General features: G+C 35.7%; 1 protein-coding gene across 1 annotated transcript; it reads right to left on the bottom strand.

The window, feature by feature from the left end:
• Window positions 1-125: 125 nt before the first annotated feature.
• On the bottom strand, window positions 126-23,004 carry Zfand1 (zinc finger AN1-type containing 1). The gene is made up of 8 exons (XM_063257501.1): window positions 22,892-23,004; window positions 17,903-17,945; window positions 17,314-17,353; window positions 15,358-15,485; window positions 15,178-15,269; window positions 13,869-13,990; window positions 1,289-1,444; window positions 126-1,194 (listed from the first exon to the last, which is right to left on the bottom strand). The coding sequence occupies exons 1-8, from the start codon at window positions 22,944-22,946 to the stop codon at window positions 1,027-1,029; spliced, it is 804 nt and encodes a 267-aa protein (XP_063113571.1). The 5' UTR covers window positions 22,947-23,004; the 3' UTR covers window positions 126-1,026.
• Window positions 23,005-23,136: the final 132 nt, after the last annotated feature.

Genomic DNA, 23,136 nt, shown 5'->3' on the forward strand with positions numbered 1-23,136 from the left:
TTCCCAGTAACCCCCCACTAAAGAAAGAAAGAAAGAAAGAAAGAAAGAAAGAACGAACGAACGAACGAACTTCTATTCCTCCTTTACATTGCTTCATTGGGTATAGACAGAAACTACCAGTCAGGTGCATTTATTCCACTTTATTGGTAAAATGTTGCTTTCGACATATGCTTTGCTTTGATATATACAGATTGTAATGAAGGTGAACTATCCCATGTTTCATTTGTAATACAGTCATACAGACATAAAAGATGACTCCAACTTGAGGAGGTTCTTTATTAGAAATTTGCCCCAATGCTGTTAGGTGATACCAAGAAAATAATTTTCCCAATCCAGGCCTAATAGTCCTCACTCAAAAATTTAGAAAATTGAATGATATGATCTCTTAGTTTCAATAATTCATTTAAACACTGATTTACACCTCATGGTGTAGGCAGACAGTAAAGGTTATACTTTAGGCCTTATAATGCTAGGCTTGATCTTGTGACTCTCTTTGAGATTTAGTGGAAACATCTGCTATCTCCTCCCTCTGCTGAAAGAATGGGAAAGTCCCCAAAAGGGGTTGTTTTACAGCTTAGATCCTGAGAGGAAGATGACATGGAGCACAGCCATAGCCAAGCAATACCTGACATTAACCAAATATCTCAGTATACTCATACTGATATTTCTAAAGTATAACTTAATAAAAAAGCTAATCAAATCCAAGAATTTGCTACCAATTATTAGTATAAACTTTAAAACACAAAAACTCAAAATTAACGGAAAACTGATAATGTAAACTATAACATAATGGAAATAAATTAAAAAGCAACTTTGAAAAAAGTGAATAATATCTCTGGTAAAAGACACTGACTAGGGGCTGGGGATTTAGCTCAGCGGCAAAAGGGCCTGCCTTGCAAGCAGACAGTCGTGAGTTCGATCCCCGGTACCGATAAAAAAGAAAAATACAAAAAAAAAAAAAAAAAAGACACTGACTAAACAGGTACATAATATTTTCCTTGTGATTTCTGGCTTAACCTTTGACTACTATAAGTAAGAATCAATATTTTTTAAATACTGTTCATCATCATTAAGATATTCCAAAATAATATTTCCACCATTATATAAAGGACAATCTTCCTTAGCAAGCCAGGTTTCCAAACTATGATCCAAGGGTAAAGCTTCTCCTGAAGAAATATGACACAATCTTAACTTCTGTTGAAAGAAAAATAAAATCACATTGTAATAAGCAAACATGTTGCTTGAATAGAATATCCTAAAACTCAGAAATTTTGTGACTAGATGTTACCTTAGCTGCTAATTTGTTATTGTCGTTTTTAAGACTGGCAAGTGAAGCTGCAAAGTCTATCACCTTCCCAATGCTCCATCGGTGGCAAAAGAACATAGGTTTGCTCTTGTCTTTGCTCCCCTTAGGTAAGAAAACTTGAAAGTAAATTCTTTCTGCCTGTGAAAATAAAAGATTAAAATACAGATTGTATAAGACATAAGACCTCTTTTTTTTGTTTGATGATATCCCTTCTTTTCTTGTGGTCACAGAAGGATTCCCATCAGATAATGTAAGGTTTAGTGAGAAGACCAATCATAGTACATCAGCATCTACCTAAATGCATGGGTTTAAGACCCAAGACCCTGGGGAGAGCAAACTGTTAAAAGACAGGTACATCTGTCACTGAATCTAGGCCACGCAAGGTCTTTTCCTAAGATTTTAAGTCCAAAAACTAGAGGGAGCTCTTTTTCTTTCTGAGTTTGACAAGGTCTCCTTACACAGGGCAGGCTGGCCTCAAACTTGTGACATTGGCCTCAATCTCCTGAGTGGCTGGATTACCATACCTGGCTTTCTCTGAGTTTTTAAAGTCTTTTTGACTTACATCTGAAGTTGTCTGTCTTTATCACTTGTACCCACCCCTTAGTCATTGCTGAATCAGTGTGGAAAAAATAGCCTCAAATTGGAAAAAATGAGTTCAACATACAAAGTGAGAAGAAAATGGAAGGACATTTTTAGCATGATTTGAGCTCCTAAATTTGGTCATTACACCAGCCTTTGTATTTATTTTGTTTTGAGACAGGGTCTCTAAGTTATTGAGGCTGGCCTCAAACTTGATATTCTTATCAACTTCTTGAGTAGCTAGACTTACAGACCTACACTATTATGTCCAGGTAGCAAATTTATTTTAATTGTACTACAAGCAAGTTTGGTTACTTCCAAGTGAAGGATTCTTGACACATATAACATTTCCCGTGCAAATAACTTTACTACATATTGAGAGATAGCAAAATTAATAAAGGAAATACAAGACTGTCATATTCCCATAATCCCAGCTACATTTGGGAGATGGGGGCAGGAGGATTGAGAATGAGGTCAAGCAGGTCAACACAGCAAAACAAAATAAATGTGGAAAGAAGTAAGAGGGAAGAAAAGTTTAAGTTTCTTTCTGGATTTCTAAAAACTGCTTCAAAAAGTGCAGGCTTTCCCACAGTACTATGTAGGAGAATTCACCTTTCTCATATACTTACTAGCTCTGCAACAATGAGATCTTAAGATTTAGCTCTCATTCTTCTTGTGGTTGGGTCATGCTTTTGCTTTAGCTTATACGTCACTCATTATTTGTACAGTTAAACATGTCATTATGTTGAGAAGAAATTTGGGCTTTTTTCATAAATCTCAGGCATATGTTTGGCAATAGTTCTCTTATTGATTTATTGGCATAGTTACCACATTTTGTGTAGGTAATTTAAGTAACCTCTGCTGAGCATGTCTTCTCACTCTTACCTCTTTCTTTCTACTCATTTATGTTTGTTGAGATATAACTTACATGCAATAAAACATGCTCATTTAAAAATAAAAAGTGCTGGCATTATGAATCAATTCCTATTTCAATAAAAATTTTGATGTAACTCAGGCATCTCCAGAAAAGATCACAATTATTTTAAGAAAAATCAGCTTCAAAAATTCCCATCTTAGTACTGAGGAATTTAGATGTATTATGGATAACAAGCACTCCAAGAAAAAATGAAACAAACAAACAAAAATCCCTGGAAATCCCAAGCTTTGGGCCAATTCTGTAATCAAACCAATCTTGCTACAACAAACAAAGTAGTAATAGCATAAGTATTAAAAAGATATAGTAATCTCATTTTTTAAAAAATGAGATAAAAAAGGATGCACTGACAGTCAAGGCTCCAGAAAAGAAGAAGTCCAAAAGCTCCGACTAGGGGTGAATGGTAATGTTGCACCGAGATGAAGATCCTGTTCCCTGGTCAGCTCACTGCTGGGAGGCAGAGACTAGGGGGCAACACAGGGTCTAGGAAAGGACAATAACTGTTCACTGCTGACTTGGGCCATTGCAATAGCAATCAGTATTCAGGAATGTAGAAAACCATAGATATAACCTTGTGATGGTGAACAAAGCCAAGGTCTTCAGCTCAGTAAGTACATCTGTAATAATCTAAAAATTTCCACTGGGCAGAAACACAAACTTCCAATCTCTAATCTGCATTTTAATGAAGTTCTTGGTGGGTAGGCTGAGGAAAAAAAACATAAAATGGCTACTCAGGGAGTGGTATGTAAGGGGAGGGAGACAAATACAGAAAGAATCTCTCATTCAACAGGAAAACAGAGTCAATAAACTAAAATTTAAAACAGATTGAAGATTAACTTATCAGGGGAAAATGAAAACTGAACTTTAAAAAGACACTAAGCTAAGTTATATCACATGTACAAAGAGAGAAATTAAGGAATAATATCCATAAAAAGGAACAAGAAAGCTATAAAACCAAGAGTGTAAATGAAACAAAATACAAATATTCAAATAATAAAAGAAAAAAAAGAGAAGCAGATCACCAGAAATGTGGAAGAAACTGATAAGAAAAATTAGCAGCTACAGAAAAGTTGAACAGCTAGATGGTTTACAACACAGAGAAAAAGAAAACAAGTGGGACACTATCTCCGGCTCCTGTGACTCTGGGGAGGGGAAACTGGCTCCCCAGAAGCAAGGTAAGCACCTACTGCTGTCGATATAGAAGAAAAGGCAGCCAAGTCCTGGCTAAAAGCGGCACAAGGGTTTTCCTTCCACAGGACGGCACAGCCAGAGAGTGATTCACATGCAGGCATCTGCCGTGTTACCAGAGAGTGCTTGATAAGGTGCTATTTTGGGAAGGGGTTAATTATTTAAATCTGGGACTCAAAAGAACTAAAAAACAATTTACATACGCAACTCCACTCTACTTTTCCACAATGATGTGGTGAGAGGGAGCCATGGAGATAGCCTCAGAAAGGTGGGAAGGAGATTCTCTGAGAAGTTTAGATTTTGGCAGGGAAGGACACGGCCCCTACCCTCCACCATGGTTGGGCCAGCTTGAGTTGTGCTCAGAAACAGCTAGATCTGAGTGGCTTCCTTATCCACCCACGTGAGCAAGGACACATCTTGGTGTGGACACTGACACAGCCGAGGATAAACCGAGGGGCCTCGGGAATAGGGGGTGCTTCGTATAAACCCACCTGCAGTAAAGGAAGGCAAAGAAAAGCTAGACTTGCTGGACTCCTAAAATCCAGATCCTAAAAGGAAACCACTCACTTGTGAATACACAACAAAAACCAAACAAACAAAAACAAAGTGTTTTCTGTTTGTGGATTTTTTTTACTCGTTTTCTTTTCCTTTTTTGCTCTCTATACTACTTTTTTCTTTCATTCCTTGCTGCTTTTTCCTGTTACCTTTACCTAATTCTAGAAATACCCTTCTACTCCACAATAGCATCCTTTGTCTCACTTCGCTCTCATCTCCCACTGTTTTAATTTTTCTTTTTGCATTTTCCCACTTCCAACCCTCTGAATCTTTAATAGTGTAATCATTAAGTTTTATTAATCTTTAGATGGGTTAAATCTATGTTACTACATTGAATTCTATCACAAGTGGAAGTATATTTAATTGTATTTAATATTCAACTGCTTATGTCAATATTTGGTTTATCTTGCTTATACTATGATTATGGATTATTTTTCTATGGTTAAAGGTGGTATATTAAGAACTAATAAAGTACCACCTTTAAGCATAGAAAAATAATCCATAATGGGTTGTCAATATCCATAATGGTATGTCAGTATCTATAGTGGTATATCAGTATCCACTTTAACTTGGATAATATCACTATTGTTAATTCACTTGACATTGCTGAGGTTGCATAGTTGTCAATAGGTTTTCTCTATGTTCCAATTCTAGGATTACCATTTAGACATCATTAATACTGTAGTTCATTCCCAGAAAACTGGGGTACAGGGACAATTACACTCTATCAGTTTATCAAAGAACCAGAGTTCGTGGGAAGGTCACAAACAAAAATTCAGATTAAAAATTACACTGAAAGTATAGGCAACAGAAGTAACTAAAATAAGGACAGAAAATTAAGGACAGAAGGTAGGAATGCTTCAAAGACTGGTTACTCAGACATATCTTGGAAACAATAAGAGAACATGAAAAAAGGACCCAACACTGCTAGAAACACAAGACTAATCTAAGTTTAACTGAAATAATTAAAAAATCAGAAGACAGCACAAAGAATATTAAAAAACCAGAAAAATTTCTAAATATTGGGGGATTTAAACATGCCGAGAACTCCTAACAGTCATGATCAAAAGTGAAACTCTTGGGGGCTGGGGATTTAGCTCAGCTGCATAAGCGCCTGCCTTGCAAGCAGGCAGTCGTGAGTTTGATCCCTGGTACCGATAAAAATGAAAAAGACAAAAAAAAAAAATGTGAAACTCTTCACATCACATCACAGTCAAAATGCCAGAAATCCAACATAAGGACAGAATTTTGAAAGCAGAGAAAAGCAACAAATCACTTATAAAAACATACTGTCTTACAGCAGACCTCAACAGAAATCTTCAAGGCCAGGAATTTCAAATGAAATGTTTCAAGTCCTTAAAGATAATAACTTCCAACCTAGATTTAGATATCCTGCGAAATGCTCTTTCAAAATTGATAAATAAATATTTTCATGACTAAGAACAACAAAAAACACATGTCCACTGTGCTGGTTACTTTTCTTTCATTGCTGAGACATATACTTGACGCTCAAAATGAAGGAAGGAAAGGTTTATTTAACTTACAGTTTTTGGAGGTTTCTGTGTATACCTAGTTGGCTCCACGTAGGGTGGCATGGCTGAGGGACATCATTCATAGCTGCTACCACAAGTGACCAGAGCAAAAGGGCAAAAGGGAAAAGTATGTCTCCTTCCCTCCCTTATGCAGGCTATTCATCCCTGGGTGGGTGCGTACTCACACTGCCAATCCTAGCACTAAACAATAAACGAATAGACTCAGCTGCCTCCATGACTACATGAGGCTTCAGGGGGACATCCAAACACAAACTGTGATGACCAACAATCCAGCATCACAGAAAATTTTCATGAATATCCTGGAAAGAGGCAATGAAGCCAATGCCAGAAAATCTAATACCTACACCAAGCAAGGTAAGCAGTTAAGCAGAAAGAGGAGAGGGAGAAACTGCAATAGAAAATAATGTGATGACAGTAACAAGTCAGTAACTTTTAATAATAACTCTAAATGTGAGAAGTCTCATTTAGAAGGGTCAAGAGACACAGACTGGCAGAACTGATCAAGAAAAAAACTCAATGACATACAGACTACATGAAATACATTTAATCAAAAAAGAAATGCTCAGATTAAAAAAAGTCAAAGAATGGAAAACAATACCCCATGTACCAGAATCTGGAAAACAGCAAGAGTAGCTATTGTAATTTCAGACAGAGTGACTTTAGGCCTAAACTGATCAGAAGAGGCAAAGCAGTTTGCTACATACTACTTTAGTGAACAATTCAACGGGAAACTATAACAATTATAAACATACACACACCAAACACCAATGCACCTAACTTCATAAAACAAACACTATTGGACATATAAAAATTGAACAGATACTAACACAATTATAACAGGGAGTTGTGCTCAGAAACAGCTAGATTGTCACAACAGCTAACTGTCACAAACAGATCAACTAGACAAAAATCAAGGGTTGAACCAAATCTTCAAACAAATGAACTTAACAGCAACCTACAGAGTGTTCTACCCAACAACAACAGAATACATATTCTTCTTAATAGCATGTGGGACTGTCTCCAAAACAGACCACATGCTAGCCCATAAAGTTTGTGTAAGTACATGCAAAAAAATCAAAATTACCCCACACATATTTCAAATAACACTGAATGAAACTAGAAATTATATGAAACACAGAAAAATCAAGAAAGAAACTGGCTCTTAGAATCAACAATGTCAGTACAACTACCTCGACCAAAGGGAAACAACAAAAATAGTCCTAAGAGGGAAGTTTATAGTTGTGAAAGCCCACATGAGCAAAACAGAACGAGCCCAAATAATCTAATAATACACCTCAAGGTCCTAGAAAAGCAAGAATAATCTAAATCCAAGGCTAGTATACGGAAGAAAATTATACAGATCAGAGCAGAAATTAATGAAATGGAGACTTAAAAAAATACAAAGAATCAATGAATACGGTACTTTGAAAAAGTAAACAAACTAGACAAACCTCTAGGTAATTACAAATGTAAAGGTGAAATCACAATGAACTTTGCCAAAATCAAGAAGATTATTAGTAACTATATTGAGAACCTGTACTCTAGTAAAATGGAGAATTCAGAAGAAATTAATAGATTCCTAGATACATATGAACTACCAAAGCTGAACCAAGAAGACATAAAATTCTAAATACTCCAGTATCAAACACAAAATTAAACAAGTAATAAAAAATTACCAACTAAAAAAGCCCAGGTCCCAATGGATTCACACGCAAATTCTATAAGAGCTTTATGGGAAACCTAATACCAATATACCTCAAATTCTTTAATGAAATCAAAAGGGGCAGAATACTCTAAAAGTCATTCCTAAAACTAGCATTTCTTTGATTCCAAAAAAGAGCACAGGTCAATCTCTTTAATGAACACTGAGAGAAAAGTCCTCAACAAGATACTAGCTGTAGACATAACTTCAAGCACATTCAGCTACTTGATCAAAATAATAGGACCAAACACAACTGGAGGAAATATAGCCACTTTAACAAATGGTACTGGAAAAAATGGTTATCCATATACAGAAGATTGAATCTAGACTCATCTCACCACATACTAAAGTAAAATAAAAAAGGATTGAAGATCTAAATACTAAACAGAAACACTTAATCTGCTCTAAGATAAAATAGGTACAACTCTTGGGGGCATAGGCAAAGACATTCTGAGAAGAATTCCAATTACACAACAGATTACATCAGGAATCAACAAATGGGATCATATCAAATTGAAAAGCTTCTTCACAGTAAAGGAAATAACCACCAGAGAGAAGAGACAACCTACAATATGAAAAAAACACTGCCAGTTTTTCCTTGGACAGGGTACTAATATATAAAATATGAAAAGAACTCAAAAAAATTAGACCCCCCTCCAATAAAGGACCCAATCAAAAAATGAGTGATTAAAATGAATAGATATTTCTTAGAAGAAATACAAATGGCCAGTAAATTCAAGATGGAAAAGTGTTCAACATCTCTGGCCATTGGAAAAATAAAAATTAAAATAACATTGAGACTATATTACTCTAGAAAGAAAGCTGTCATCAAGAAATCAGGTAAAAAATGACAGTGAGACTGGTGGGGGGAACCCTTCTTCATTGTTGGTGAGAATATAAATTATTACAATCATTACAGAAATCAGTATTGATATTCCTCAAAAAAATTGAAGATAGTTATAAAAAGAACCATAAAATCAAATAAAAAATTTGATAAAATGGCTGAATAAGATATACACAAAAATCAAGACTTTTCCCTCCACCTATTAGCACAGAGGTGAGGGAAATATTCTATTCACAAAAACCCTAAAATAATACATGGTAAAAATGACGAAAGCAGAGTGTGATGTGGTATGCCCCTAAGTGCAGCACTCTGAGAGGCTGGGAATGAAAGATTCCAGATTCAAGCTGAGCCTGAGAAAGTTAGCTAGATCATGTCTCAAAATTAAAGATAAAAAGGATTTGGGATCTAGCTCAGTGTGCAAGCCCTGGGATCAACACCTGGTACAAAAGAAAAAGAGAATAAGGTAATAAAACATGATCTGAATAAATAAAAAGACATATAAAGATTACTAGGAAGGTGATATCGTAAAAATATTTCACTCCAATTTATGTAAGTCATATAATGCAAAGCCAAAGTAAATCTTTAAGAACTGTTCTGAGTCAGGCCTAAAATCAGACCCCAAATCACTTTGCTAATAGATGTTGATTAGAAATTGAATTTCTATGAAGTTACTTCATGTAACTTCATAGAAATCATTCAATGTATTGAGGTTTTCTGCTTGTTACTACTGGCATCTCGTCAGCAGGCAGTAGATAGAATTTTCAGGTGGAAAAGGCAAATAGGATAAAAAATCCTGACAAAAAAACAGAGAGGCCTTTTAAAAAAAAAACAGCCAAATTCTCACTTTGTATCTATTTCCCATGCTAAAGGAGGGAGGTAAAAAGCACATTCTAAGACCAGGCTGTGTTATCTTTTACTTTTCAAATGTTTTAACATTTTCTGTTACAGGCTGTCATTTGTTCTCATATTTGTCCGAGAGTGGTAATAAGAAAATATTGAGAGGTCTTTTTAAATTTGGATATAGTAATCATAAAGTTGAGATGGATGAATAATTTCTAATACGTAACACTTAAAGTATGTATGTGTGCTATAATACACAAAACCCATGAAAGTATATGTATATATAAACACATTTGCACCCATGTATCTTTGTATCTATACTTACATCCACATATATATCTAAATATTAGAGATAAGGGGAAAAGCTGTCAACAGACTTGGAAAATGTTTCATAACATAGAGCTAAGGCTGTTAAGAAAACAGTTTCTGAAGCCTTGTTTCAATGCGTAGTTCTCTCTACAATTCATGTTACTGGCAAGTAATTTAATCCTTTTTTGTGCCTGAGTTTTCTCATATGTGATAGTGCATACCTCATTAGCCTGTTACAAGGAAGACACATTTTAAAACAGTGCCTAAGACAAAGTCTAGTGCTATTAAAGAGATTTTTTTTAATCATGTATTAAGTAAAAAAAAAAAAAAAAACTGCAAATTAGTATGAATGATATTATTGACTGGATAATTTGGGCTAGTTCTTATCAACTTTGCCAGTGCCATCATGTTTTGCAGTACTAGGTACTGAACTCAGAGCCTTGCACATGCTGTCAAGCGTTTAGCACTAAACCAGATTTCCAGCCCATTAAGAACATTTTGGACCAGAAAACTGTTTTGGGCACCTTCCTGTGCACCACCAGATATTTACAAGCAGCCCTACTCTCAATCCATTAGACATCAGTACATTCTATCCCTGCTTGTAACAATCTCTAGATATTGTCTAGAGAATAACTAATTAAATGGGATAGAAATGGATGAGGGAGGGCTAGGGATTTAGCTCAGTGGCTCAAGTGCTTGCCTGGTAAGTGTGAGGTCATAGATTTGATACCCAGTACCAAAAAAAAAAAAAAAAAAAAAAAGAAAGAAAGAAAGAAATAGATGAGGGATAAGGAATGTGTGTTTGGCTTTTTTTTTCCTTTCTCATACCATCTTCTAATAGTTAATTTGTTAAATGTACTGCTTTTGTAATTTTAAAAACTAGTAAATTTTTTTTAAAAAGTACATTATGAATAATCACAAAAACTAGAAAACTAATCAATGGTTTCCAAACCAATAAAATAAAAGGAAATATAGAAAATTCAAATAAGAAAACAGATGACAGGAAAGAAAAAAAAAGAAATAAAAAGCAAATGAGCAGAAAATACAAAAGAGAAGAAATATATTCAAACATACCAGCAATCACAATAAATACAAATGAGTTTAACTCATCTGTAAAAGAGATACTATAAAACTGGATTTAAAAAATACACTCCAGCTATATGCTGCTTACAAGAGACACTAAAACAAAACAAGGGAAAGCTGAATATAAAAGAATGAAAAAAAACAGTTAAATATTTACCAAAAGGAAGCTAATAAAACAGTATTATAATTGAAAATACAATCTGAGGTAAAATCACAAAGATCCACCAAATGAACAAACTGTAAACGTTTAATAATATACAACCTAGCAAACCTTTAGAGCTACAGGAAAAAAGACAAAAACACATCCAGCATTGGAGAGTTTAGTATCACATTTGTCTCAGAAACTGATAGATCAAACACATCAAAAATTAGCATACACAGCCTCTCTCACATACACAAACACACAAGGATACACGTACAGGGACAGAGATTGCAAATATTAAAGTAAGTAGGGAAAAATAAAAATAATTTGTGCATTTGAGTACAAAATATGCAAAAGTTCTTTGTACTATTCTTGAGACTTCTATATTTGAACTCCTATCAAAATAAAGAGAACATCTACACTGCATTCACCATTCTATGTGAGACCCGTTGGAAAATGAACATTAGATAAAACCTAAACACCAGAAAAAATGAAATTTTGAGCAGAAAATACTGAATCACAAAACAGAAATACAATATAGATGAACACAAATTAAAACATGGTCCTTTGAAAAGACTAGCAAAAACTAGACATCTCTAGCAAGACTATTAAGAGATAAAAAGTAAAACGATGAATGTTAAGAATAAAATGGAATGACGAAAAACAATAGAGATTTGCAATTATAAAGGAATAACATGAGGAACTTTATAACAAAAAAACCTAGAAAATTGATTTCTAACAACCTTTTAAGAAAAATATTTACCAAAATTGACTTCAAAAGAAATAGACAGCTAAATAAACCAGAAACCATTTAACACACTAGAATAGTATTCAAAATTCTCCCCTCACAAAAGAGCTAACAGTCAGCAATGCAGCTCAGTGGCAAAGTGCTTGCCTAGCATGCATGAGGCCCAGGGTTAAATTCCTGGTACAAAACAAAAATGAAAACAAAAACAAAAACAAAAAAATCCCCAGATGTAAAAGGTTATGACAATTCAGTGTTATAATCCTAATCTTTACAACCAGCACAAAGAAAAAAGAGTATAATGTTGGTACTAACGTCACTTAAGCAATACTAAATTTTTAAAAATTAGCAAGTAAATTTAGCACTATATTTTAAAATATTTGTCAGTGAGTCAAGTGCTTCACCCTGGAATTGTGTGGCTGATTTAACAACAACAACAATCAACATAATTTATCACATTGGTAAAGGGAAAAATGATTATTTTACTAGAAGTATGAAAAAACTTCTAGTGAAGTTTAATATCTGTTTATCGTATAGATGCCCAGCAAACTAAGAACAGAAGTGTTTTCAGTATGACAGAGGCTACAGTTGATGAATCTTTAGAAAGATTTACACTGCAGTTAGGAATATGATGAAGGGATGGGATGCAGCTCAAGGGTGAAGCACAGTACCCGCCTGGCTTGCTGGAGGCCTTGACTTCATTCTCTAGCACCACCACCACCAAAAAAAGATGAAGATTTCTGTTTCTTGTATTATTTAACTATCAGTTAACACTGTTGTGGGGATCTCAGTACTAATAATAAAGGGAGGATTAAAAAAAAGATAATTTGGGGGAAAATCCTTGAAAAACTGGAATTTACAGAAGACACGATCACACAGAAATCTACAAAGTATGAAACCATTTCAAGTGTATTTGTTGAATAAAAGGTCAATACAATAACAGATAAGAAAGCAGCAAAATTTTGACAATGGCAATAAAAATTATAAAAAGTCTAAGAATAAACTTAAGAAAAAGATAATGTAATTGAATATGGTAAGCATTACCTTACCATGTGTGCCTGTCATGGTTTATCTCTGTGGCCCCCAAGCCTCATGCAATTATGGACGAATCAAATCTAATGTTTGTGATTGGTTCACTGTCTAGCACACATATTGGTGGTGTAAGTGCTTCACACACCAGGGGTAGAGCCAGGATACGATAGGTCAGCAGGAAGAAGTTGTGTCACTCTTTCTTGTGGGTTTGTGCCTTGCTGTTTGCAGCAGCCATGAATGGCTGCCCTGCCACGCCACACTGCCTTGGAGCCAACAAAGTATGGACTGTAACCTCCAAGAACTGTGAGAAATAAACCTTTCCTTCCCTAACTCTGGATGTCAAGGTATTCTGTCACAGTGACAAGTAAAAAGTAACTAAGACAGAATCTGGTACCAGAGAAGTGGGGTAGTTGATGTGACTATACTTGACCATGTGGTTCAAAAACCTTTGGAATTGGCTTATGGAAATAGTTTGGAAAGGTTTGGAAATGTTGCCTGAAAAAGCCCGCCTATAAAGATCAAGCTCAGGACGTTGTTGCTGGGAAGAAAGACTGCATTGGGTTTTTTCTGGACTCCACATGATGTATATGATGTATGTAATGGGTTGGCAGAAAGTTTGTCTGCATTTTGCTCATGTCCAGAGACTCTGCTTGAGACTGAGACTAAGGAGGACTGATTAATCTGACAAAAGAAATTTCAAAGCAATCTAATGTTGAGGCAGTGGCATGACTATTGGTGGATTTTAGCCAGATTTATGTTGCAAAAAAGAGCAAAAAGCCCAGCAGGATGATTTAAAATGCTGTGAGTTTGGCCAGAAGGAAAACTCCAGTAAAGCTATGGATTGTAAAGACAGAGCTGAGACTCTGATGGCTGAGAAGGAACAGATAAATAAAAAAGATTGCTAGGGGCATTCCAGGAAGCAGTAGGTCTCCATCCTTTATAGCCTCAAAACTGCAAAAGTGAAAATCTTTGCTCAGAGGAGAAAGCTGCAGAGAACCATGTTCCAAAAATTTGGCATCAGAGGCCAAATTTTTGTTTTTCACTCTCAAGACCAACCTGTGGCAATGACTTATCCCCATCAGCATGCATCTTTAATTTCATCAGTGCAACCTTTGCAGCTGTTTCACTATTTTTTGCGCCTTTCCGTCGTTTATTTTTTGTTTCTTCTGTCTTGGAATCTAAGAAATAAATGTAAGCGTGTAAACACATTAGGAACTTTTATACTGCCTTTTCCAGTAAAACAACTGCTAATTATAATCCCATAACACACATAAATTACACACAATAGAAGTGCACAGAAACCACATTCACTTTGCAAGTTAAAATACTTTATATTGCTACTGGAAAAGTTTCACTGAGGTTGATCTAACCACTGATAGCAAACCTTTCAGGGTTTTCAATGATTATAAACAGTTTGCTGCAGCATGCATGCCACAGGTTCCTCACAACTCACATAACCAATTTCCATATCAACAAATTTACTGGTATGTGTTTCTTTCTAACATAAGACTACTTGATATGACATAGCCACTAATGTTTCTACATAAAAAATTTAAGATTTAGTACTATCCTTAATCTAGAATGAAAATTCTGCTGAACTGACATATTGGTAGAGAGATTAACTCATGCATATGGTTATGATTTACATCTCAATGCCCCCTCTAAGGCTCATGTGCTCATATGTAGGGCTCTAGTGGGCAACTGGATCATGGAGGTTGTAAGTTTCTGGCTAACTGTGATATTGGGAGGTGAAGCCTCGTGGGAGGAGGCAGGTCACTGAGAGTGTGGCCTAGAGAGTGTATCTCTCTCCCTCCTCCCCTGATCACTCTCTGTTCCCCACCACCATGTCATGATGCCCTATTTTGGAGCCAGCTAACTATGAACTGAAACCTCTATAAACTGTGAGCCAAAATAAACCTTTCTTCCTTACAATTGTGTTGTTAGGTATTGTGTCTCTGTAATGAGAAAGTAACCAAGGACAATTTGTTTTTTCCTGATACTTCATATTACCCAAGAGTATTCCTAGCACAGTCAATAGGAGGTTTATAAGAGTTTATTCTATAGAGAAAGCAATCCATTATGCAATTTCATGAATATCTAGCCATAATAACTAACAAGCCAATCTAAGCAGCCCAGCAGAAGACACCATCTGGTAGGGTAGTCACAATATACAAATTATCATTGGTAAGGTAGCCCTTGTGCAAAACACTATCACAAGAATGTCATCAAATTATAAATTGTTGCCACTGGGCCTGTTAGTAATATATTCTATAACTGGTAATAAGCTATAAGAGGTAGGTGCTCTGAAATAAACAGACCACACAGCAATAAGGAAAGCACCAAAATGAGCTTTCTAAACACTTACCAATAATGTTTTTAACAAGTGTTTGAGTGGCAGTCATTCGAGGCTTTGGGGTCTCTAGTTTTTCACACTCATGATCTGGTTGATGACGGTGTCTATGAACAACAGAAGAGTGATACCACTTCATATATTGGTATGCAACTTAAACAGATATACAAAGCTTGAATAGTCTAAGTGAGCCACCTTAGGCAAAAATTCTTCTCACAATATGGGCATATAACTGCCACAAGCTCTCTTGCAGCACAGTCCTTGAATGAGCATGGGTAAGATTCATGTGTATCTATCTTTGGTTTCTCACTGATTACAGTCACCTGCAAATGTAAAAAAGGAAAAAACAGCATTACAGGTCACATTTAAACCAAATTTATGAGTCTATTTTGGAATGTAGCACTCATATCATTTTCACTTAACTTTATGAGATCAATACACACACTCTCACATAATGTATGATACTGTGCTGTTCTTTTAAATTTTCATACTGTGCATATTAATTTTCTATGCTCAACTGAAATGACTTTTCTTAATCTTCTACATTGCAATAGGCTCATACAAAGATGCCCTCATAATAAAATACACTTGGATGATCATTTCATCAATCCCAAATGGCAAATGATAACTACTTTCTATATCCGTTTTAGGGGATTGCACACTTAATTTAGTGGGTAGAACACTTTAAAATTATATATTTATCCATGAGGCTGAGTTTAAGGATAATTTTCATAATCATACACTATTTTCAATGCTATAAATTAGATCAGAGAAAAACAAGATTTTGCAACACTAAATATAAATTAATAAAAATAAACCCACATCAGCCAAGCTCCTGAGCATTAAGTAACAAAGTGTCTTGAGTTAAATAAATTTAGGGAAATAAAATCTTCAAAACTGTCAACAGAGGAAATTCTTTTGGATTAATCACAGCTGCATTTTGCAGGAATTAATGTAAATATCCTTCCAAATTTGTTGCAATGACCTATTAAAATTCTTTTAATTCTTTAACTAATCAGACTGAATAGTTTCAAGGTTAATTCACAGGAATAAAATAAAAAAAGAAAACATGAAAAATTTATAAACTATATAAGAAACATCAATAAATTTTACAACATATGAATACTTCCTGATATCACATTAAGGAGTTTTTAATTTTCTTTAAATAAATCCCTTAAAAGGCCAAGGATTTAGCTCAGCAGTATAAGACTCTGCCTGGCGAGCACGAGGTCATGAGTTCCATCCCTTATACCAATAAAAAAAAAAAGAAAAAAAAAGGATTGAAAGGCTTATAGTCTGACTGAACTCACATAACCTGAGAGAACAGATGTAAAAATCCTGAGAAAAGTGCTTGATAAATGGTAAGCAGGAATAAATACCACCTGTATGTTGTTAGAGACAAATGCTTCTTATTACATGGTAAATTCAGTTTAACTTCCTGCCTCTCTCTGTTTAAAAGACATGTGATGCAATGTAGCTATTTGCCAAGTTTAAGCAAATTTTGACCCTAGGCATGGTAAACACAGCTTTTTCTTTTTGAAATTGAAGGGCTTGCAGGAAGGCTAACCTGGTCCAGTATTGCTATGTCTAAGTCAGCCGAATTCCAACTTTCTTCCACAGACCCCTTGGCTTTACATTAAGCTTCAACATTCAATTTACTCACTATCAGTAATAAAGGTGCTATTTTGACTTCTATCTGTCACCCCCTTTTAAATTTATCAGTTTGTCTGGAATTAGGATAGGGATTTTGTTGAATTATAAATTTATCTAAGGCTGACTGAGCCAGAAAAACTTACAAGGAATACTATGACCAGATATGAGTAAAATAAGCACAGCACTGAAATAATGAAATGGAAGGACTAAATGATGGCATTCATTCTAACTTATAAATACACAGTCTAAGGCTAAGTGGGCTACTAAAACAGAAATGTTCAGGAATAATAATTATGACGATAAAAACTTGTAAATGCCAAGTAAACTAATTTTTCTTAAAGAAAGAAGAAAAATATTAAATGAAGGAAAATCCACTTTATCTAATCATTTTAGGATATCAAACTTTAATCTCTAGTGCCTTGACTAGCCATAATTTAATCAAATTCTGAATGAAACTGCATAAAAACAAATAAATAGTAACCGATTACATTAACATACCTCAGGACAACCATGAGATTCCCTGCTTCTGTGTTCAAGGCTTAAACATATTAAAAAAAAATAGCATTTATTTAAATGCAAACAAATAATGCACTTAAAGATAACTGTGGCAACTCAAGCTATTTTAATATGGTATTCCTAAGATATACTGTTCCCACACAATGTTAATAACTTTTTATATAAAAATAAAATGCCAGAAAAATTAAAGATGGAACAGCTATAGTTTCAAAAATTTTAAAGCCTAAAGAGTAACAATCAGAGCTGGATTTTTACCATATTCTTTAATTCATAAATATCACATTTCTACAAGTTGAAAGATGAATCACATAGATGCATAAGTAATCAGAGCCTATGACTAATCGAGTTTCTTTTTTCACCCAAGTAATCACTACATATTAATGGCTGAAATTATTTCAAATGATTATATTTTTAAAAGATTAACCCTGGGCCAGGGATTTAGCTCAGCAGCATAAGTGCCTGCTTGCAAGCATGCAGTTGTGAATTCGAATCGTAGTACAAAAAAAAAAAATTAACCCTGTATTAGAAATACTGAAATTACTCCCAAGTCCCACATAAAAATTTAACTTACCAAAATATTCCTGAACAACCATCACATACAAATGGAAGAAAATCTAAAATTGGAGGAAATAGGGTAAGTACTGGTCAATATCTGCTTTTGATTTAGTTTTCTAATAGAAAAAGAATCTTAAGGAGATATAGTACAGTATACACATCTTAAAAGATTGGTCCACCTTTGCAGAAGAACTTCTCTTTTGGACTAATTTTCTAATATATCACCACATAATCATTATTAAACAAAAGTCATGACAACTTTATTAACTCTGGAAAGAAGTGTCAAATAGGTGACAGATGTTACTTGTTGTGGCTTTATTTGATATGAAAAGAAGTTTTGATGGCATTTTTCTTTTTCTTTCTTTTCCCTGTATTTCCAAATTTACTAGATGTTCTTTCTAAAGATTTTATATTGTAAAACTTCTGCAAATCACAAATCTGGGGATTTAATTTTGATTTCACCGCTTACTAATGAAGCTCTATTAAGTCAGTTCCTTAATAGTAAAGTTTTGGTGAGATATACACATTTTATACATATAGTAAGAGTATATAGTGTATGTGACTGTAAGATATTGTGTGTATATATATATGTATATATCTCCCTCTCCATGCATGTTATACATACATACTCCCAGACCTAAAACTGTTAGCTAATACAGAGAAGTAAACACATACATACATACACAAAGCATAAAGCATGTGTATATACGTTTAGATAAGAGGTACGCATATGTATATATAGATCTCTATGCTGTGGGTCACACCTACCTCAGCAAGTAATTATAAAATCCAAATACGTGTAAAATACCGGAATAACAATATGGTAACTATAATTACTAAGAAATAATTATGACAATTAACTTTTTTGAATATGCTCAATTCTAGAATACACCAGGGAGATATGCTTTGAAAAAGCTTCCAGAAATTCAATAAATGGACTGATACTTCAAAGTTAACTGTTGGAACTACTTCCTTGTGGTTGACAAACAACTACATTAGGAGCAAGCAACTAAGAAGCAATCAAGTTAGGAAATGAAGTTTTGGAAAGCATGTACAAATATTCATTCTTATATGTGGCAACTAACCATTAAACACCAGCTAAAATTACCCACCTTCTAAACTGTTTTCAGCATACTTAATATTACATTACACTGTGGCACTAAGGAAGGCTGGACACACTCAACAGCACTACTTTTACAAAATGAAACCCAGAAGGTACTTTTTAGTCACTCTTTAGAGACTAAAGTTACAACTGCCTTGAAAAGATCTCACTCTACAAGCTATCTTAATCCAAGATAGATTGTATTTTAACCAAAAGGGACCCCTGGGTAATCATGCTTGTAGAATAAGAGTCTAAATAAGTCTTCCTTTACATAGAAGTGGGTTTGATAAACTGTCAGTGTTGCTATGACAGCTTCAGTTCCATCTTGAGAAATTAAGTATACATCAGGAACAAGGCAAAGATATCTATTCTTCTCTCTCCACTTTTATTCAACGTAGTCCTTAAAAATCTATTCTTTACCAGTCTGCTCTGCTCTACTCTATTCTATTTTGTGAGGGGATTGAACTTACAACCTCATGCTTGCCAGGCAGGCACTGGGCTGCTAAGGAACATCTCGGACCCACTCCTTAAAATTTTAGCTGGAACAATTAGGCAAGAGAAAAAAACTAAAAAGATACAAGTAGGAAAAGAAGTTAAATTATCATAGTTTCCAGATGATATGATCTTAACTTAGAAGATCCTAAGGATTCTAACAAAAGATTTTTATAGATGATAAATGAACTCAGCCATGTACTAGGATATACAATGAACATTATAATTCAGTATATGTTAATAATGGGCTACTTGAGAAAAAAGGTCAAAAAAAAATTCCACTCACAAAAATGGACACATACATCAGCAGAACAGAATAGAGAACACTGAACAGAATGGCAACTACAGCCAGCTGATTCTGGACAAAAGAATCAAAAAAACAAAACAAAACCCTGTAGAAAAGACAGCCTCTTTAGCAGATAATGCTGGAAAAACTAGAAGATTGAAACTAGACCCCTTTCTCTAACCTGATTCAAAAGTCAATTCAAAATGAATAAAAGGTCTGAATATAAGACCTACATCTTTGAAAGTGCTACAACAAAACATAGAAGAAACACTTGAAGCTATAAGCACAAAGACTTCCTGAATAGGACCTTCAATAGCACAGGAAACAACAGAGTCAACAAATGGATCACAGTGAATTAAAGTTTCTGCACAGCAAGGAAAAATGACTGACAGAGCAAAGAAACAGCCCACAGTATGAAAGAAAATTTTTACCAACTACACTTTCAACATAGGATTAATATGTAGAATGTATATAGTATTCAAAAAATGTAAACCTAAAAAAATCAAATAGACAATTAACAGGCAACTGAACTGAACAGACAATACTCAAAAGAAGCTCAAACAGTAAGTACGTGAAAAACTGTTTGACATTTTTAGTCATTAGGGATATGCATATCAAAACTACACTGAAGTTGGGCATGGTGGCATGTACCTGTAATTCCAGCACTTAGGAGGCTGAGGCAGGAGGACTGCCACAAGTTTAAGGCCAGACTGGTCCACATAGTGGGAGTTCAAGGCCAGCCCAAACGACATAGAAAGGCCCTGTCTCAAAAACCAATCAACCAACCAACCAACCAACCAGTAAACCACTACTTTTAGCTTCCATTTAAACCCAGTCTTGATGGCTAGCATTAAGAATGCAAAAAACAATAAATGGTGAGGATGGTGGTGGGGCTGTCTATGCTGCTGGCTGGAATGTACTTTAGTAGATCCTCTCTGGAAGTCAGTATGGAGGCTCCTCAGTAAAATCATTTGATCCAGCCATATCACGCCTAGATATATATACCTGAAACCATACTCAGCATACAATAAAGAGGCCAAATTTATTGTGGTGTAGTTCACAACAAATATATGGAACCAGACTAAGTACCCATCAACAGATGGGTAAATAAAGAAAATGTGGTATACCTAGAAATAGAATATTATTATTCAGTCACAAGGAATAATGAAATTCTCATTCTCATTCTTGCAGGAAATGGATGGATCTGGATTTATCACATTGAGTGATACAAAGTCAGACTCAGACAAACAAAGAATGCACTCCAGACTCTAAAAAAGAATAGCAAGGAATCTATTATTAAGCCAAAAGAAAGGAGTAAGAGGGAGGGGAGGGGACTAGGCAGGAAAAAGGGTGGAAGGGTGGGTAATGGGAGGATGGCTACAAACAAAACAAACTTACTGAAATCCTCAGTGCCTTAAAATAGGAAAAAAAGGGGGAGGGTGGGGCAAGAATGATGATGTGGGTTGGTGAAAAGGATAAAAGCATGTCATATCCACGTACAAACTTGACAAAATGAAACCCACTAATTTGTAGCCAATAAAAGAGATAAAAGTGAAGGTTATGTATTTCAATAAGAGAAACTGAAGCATGTACTATTTGCCAAAGCTTATGTCATTTTCAACATGTAAAACAGTACGCACTTGCTATCTTGAGTCTTTTGGTAACTAAGTAAATATTAAATGTAAACCTGGAGAATCCAAGGGCAAGGGCTAAAATCAAGATAATTTCCTAGCTTCTGACATCACTTTTCTATTTATCTAAGAGCTAGATAAAATTTAGGATATTCAATTTAACTCATTTACACTGGTCCAAAAGAGATCTGTCAGATTTTTACACTAAAGGTAAAAAGTGTGAAGTGGAAAAGGAAGACAAATTGTATCACACATGGTAGCTAATATTTTTTAACCCACTAGAGAAAACCAAGCACACCAGATATACAAATCTATAGTCAAAATCCAAATGGCTAAGCTTCAGTAAGAAAAGACTGTAAGAAAACAAGCTTGTTACCTGCTGAGTGGCTGGTGATTACAGGTAATATAGTGGAAGATACATCTACAGAACATTATGAGTAACAAGAACCTAGCAAGGACTATGTCACTTGACCTTTTGTCATGCCCAAAGTATCTAATAAGTTATGACCCTCACACTGAATTTGGGATAAACCTCAAAGTCTTTTTCAACACATTGATTCAGGAACTTGCTACCGATGCCTAAAGTTGCAGGGCGGATGAAACCCATTTGCCACCCTACGCAAAGATCTGGAGTGAAATCTACTACCAAAGACATAAGTAGTCTGTATGATTCTGATGCTTCAAGAATCTCTCTGTTACATGAATAGCACAGGCTCAAGCCTGCACCACTCTACTGGGGCTGTACTACAAGATAACTCTGTTCAGTAGAGAGAGACTATCACCAGTGTCAGTGCTCTCTAAAATACAGCTTACTAGCCTAAAAGCTCTTCTGTGTAAAAAAAAAAAAAAAAAAAAAAAAAAAAAAAGGGGGGGGGGGAGTTTATAGTTTTATGTGGGTCCAGTATCAAAATCAATGCTTTATCAATATTTTGTCAAACAATGACAATCAGGATCAAAGAATGAGCAAGAAGAGGATAATGATCATCAGAGGATAATGAAGTTTGAGGATAACCACCCCTTTAAGAATCTGGTAAAAGGGCTTGTCACCAAATACTCTCATTTGAGGCTGTGAACCTGAATACCAAACTCTTTCATCTGATATGAGCAAAAAATGAGTAAACAGTTTTGGAAAGTGGTTCTCAGAGACCTAAACCTCTCCTTTCTGGAACCCATCGGAGCTCACCATGAGAAACCGGTACGGGCTCCAGGACCCAGCAGTGCGCGCTTGGCCTTCTCTGGCCAAGTGCACAAACTACACCGAACTCAAGGTCCGTTTGCAGAAACTGCGTGGAGATCGGGGGTGGGGGTGGGGGGTCACAAGTTTCTTCCAAAGGCACATAGGCAGCAAAAGCCACAAAAAACACTGACACACTCTCATTCCAGGGGGACGCACCCTACCCGGGCCTCAGAGCCAGTGCCCCACCCGCGCCACCATCCGTGGTGCAAGAGCAAGGGCTCGTTCTCCCGTGGCCGGGATGGGCACTGGGGCATCACCTCGCTGCCTGCAGTGCTCCACCTGGCAGTGCTGCCCGATGTCCAGCTCCGCCATCTTTCCAGCGCCGCGAGGAGATGGGACGAACCAAGGGGCGGGGCAGCACTGCTCACGCGGTGCCTGCTGGGAGTGGGGACGGCCGGGGGTGCGGCCTGAGGGTGGGGGCGGGGCTGGGGCCGCAAGCTGCCCAACCAGAAGCCAAAGTGGTATCCAGGTGTCCTGTTCCTGGACGCTGGCACCGAGACCC

The sequence above is a fragment of the Cavia porcellus genome, unplaced genomic scaffold (assembly GCF_034190915.1).
Source record: "Cavia porcellus strain 051 isolate PalLab524CR breed Dunkin Hartley unplaced genomic scaffold, mCavPor4.1 scaffold_10, whole genome shotgun sequence".
NCBI lineage: Eukaryota > Metazoa > Chordata > Mammalia > Rodentia > Caviidae > Cavia > Cavia porcellus.

What these genes read in the sequence shown, in the direction of transcription:
- Zfand1 (XM_063257501.1), bottom strand. Translation starts at nt 22,946, where the DNA reads ATGGCGGAGCTGGACATCGGGCAGCACTGCCAGGTGGAGCACTGCAGG. An exon ending in GAGAAGAATTTTTGCCTAAG is followed by an intron (nt 15,270 to 15,357) that starts GTGGCTCACTTA and finishes TGTTGTTCATAG; the next exon opens with ACACCGTCATCAACCAGATC. An exon ending in ACTTGTTAAAAACATTATTG is followed by an intron (nt 13,991 to 15,177) that starts GTAAGTGTTTAG and finishes TTTATTTCTTAG; the next exon opens with ATTCCAAGACAGAAGAAACA.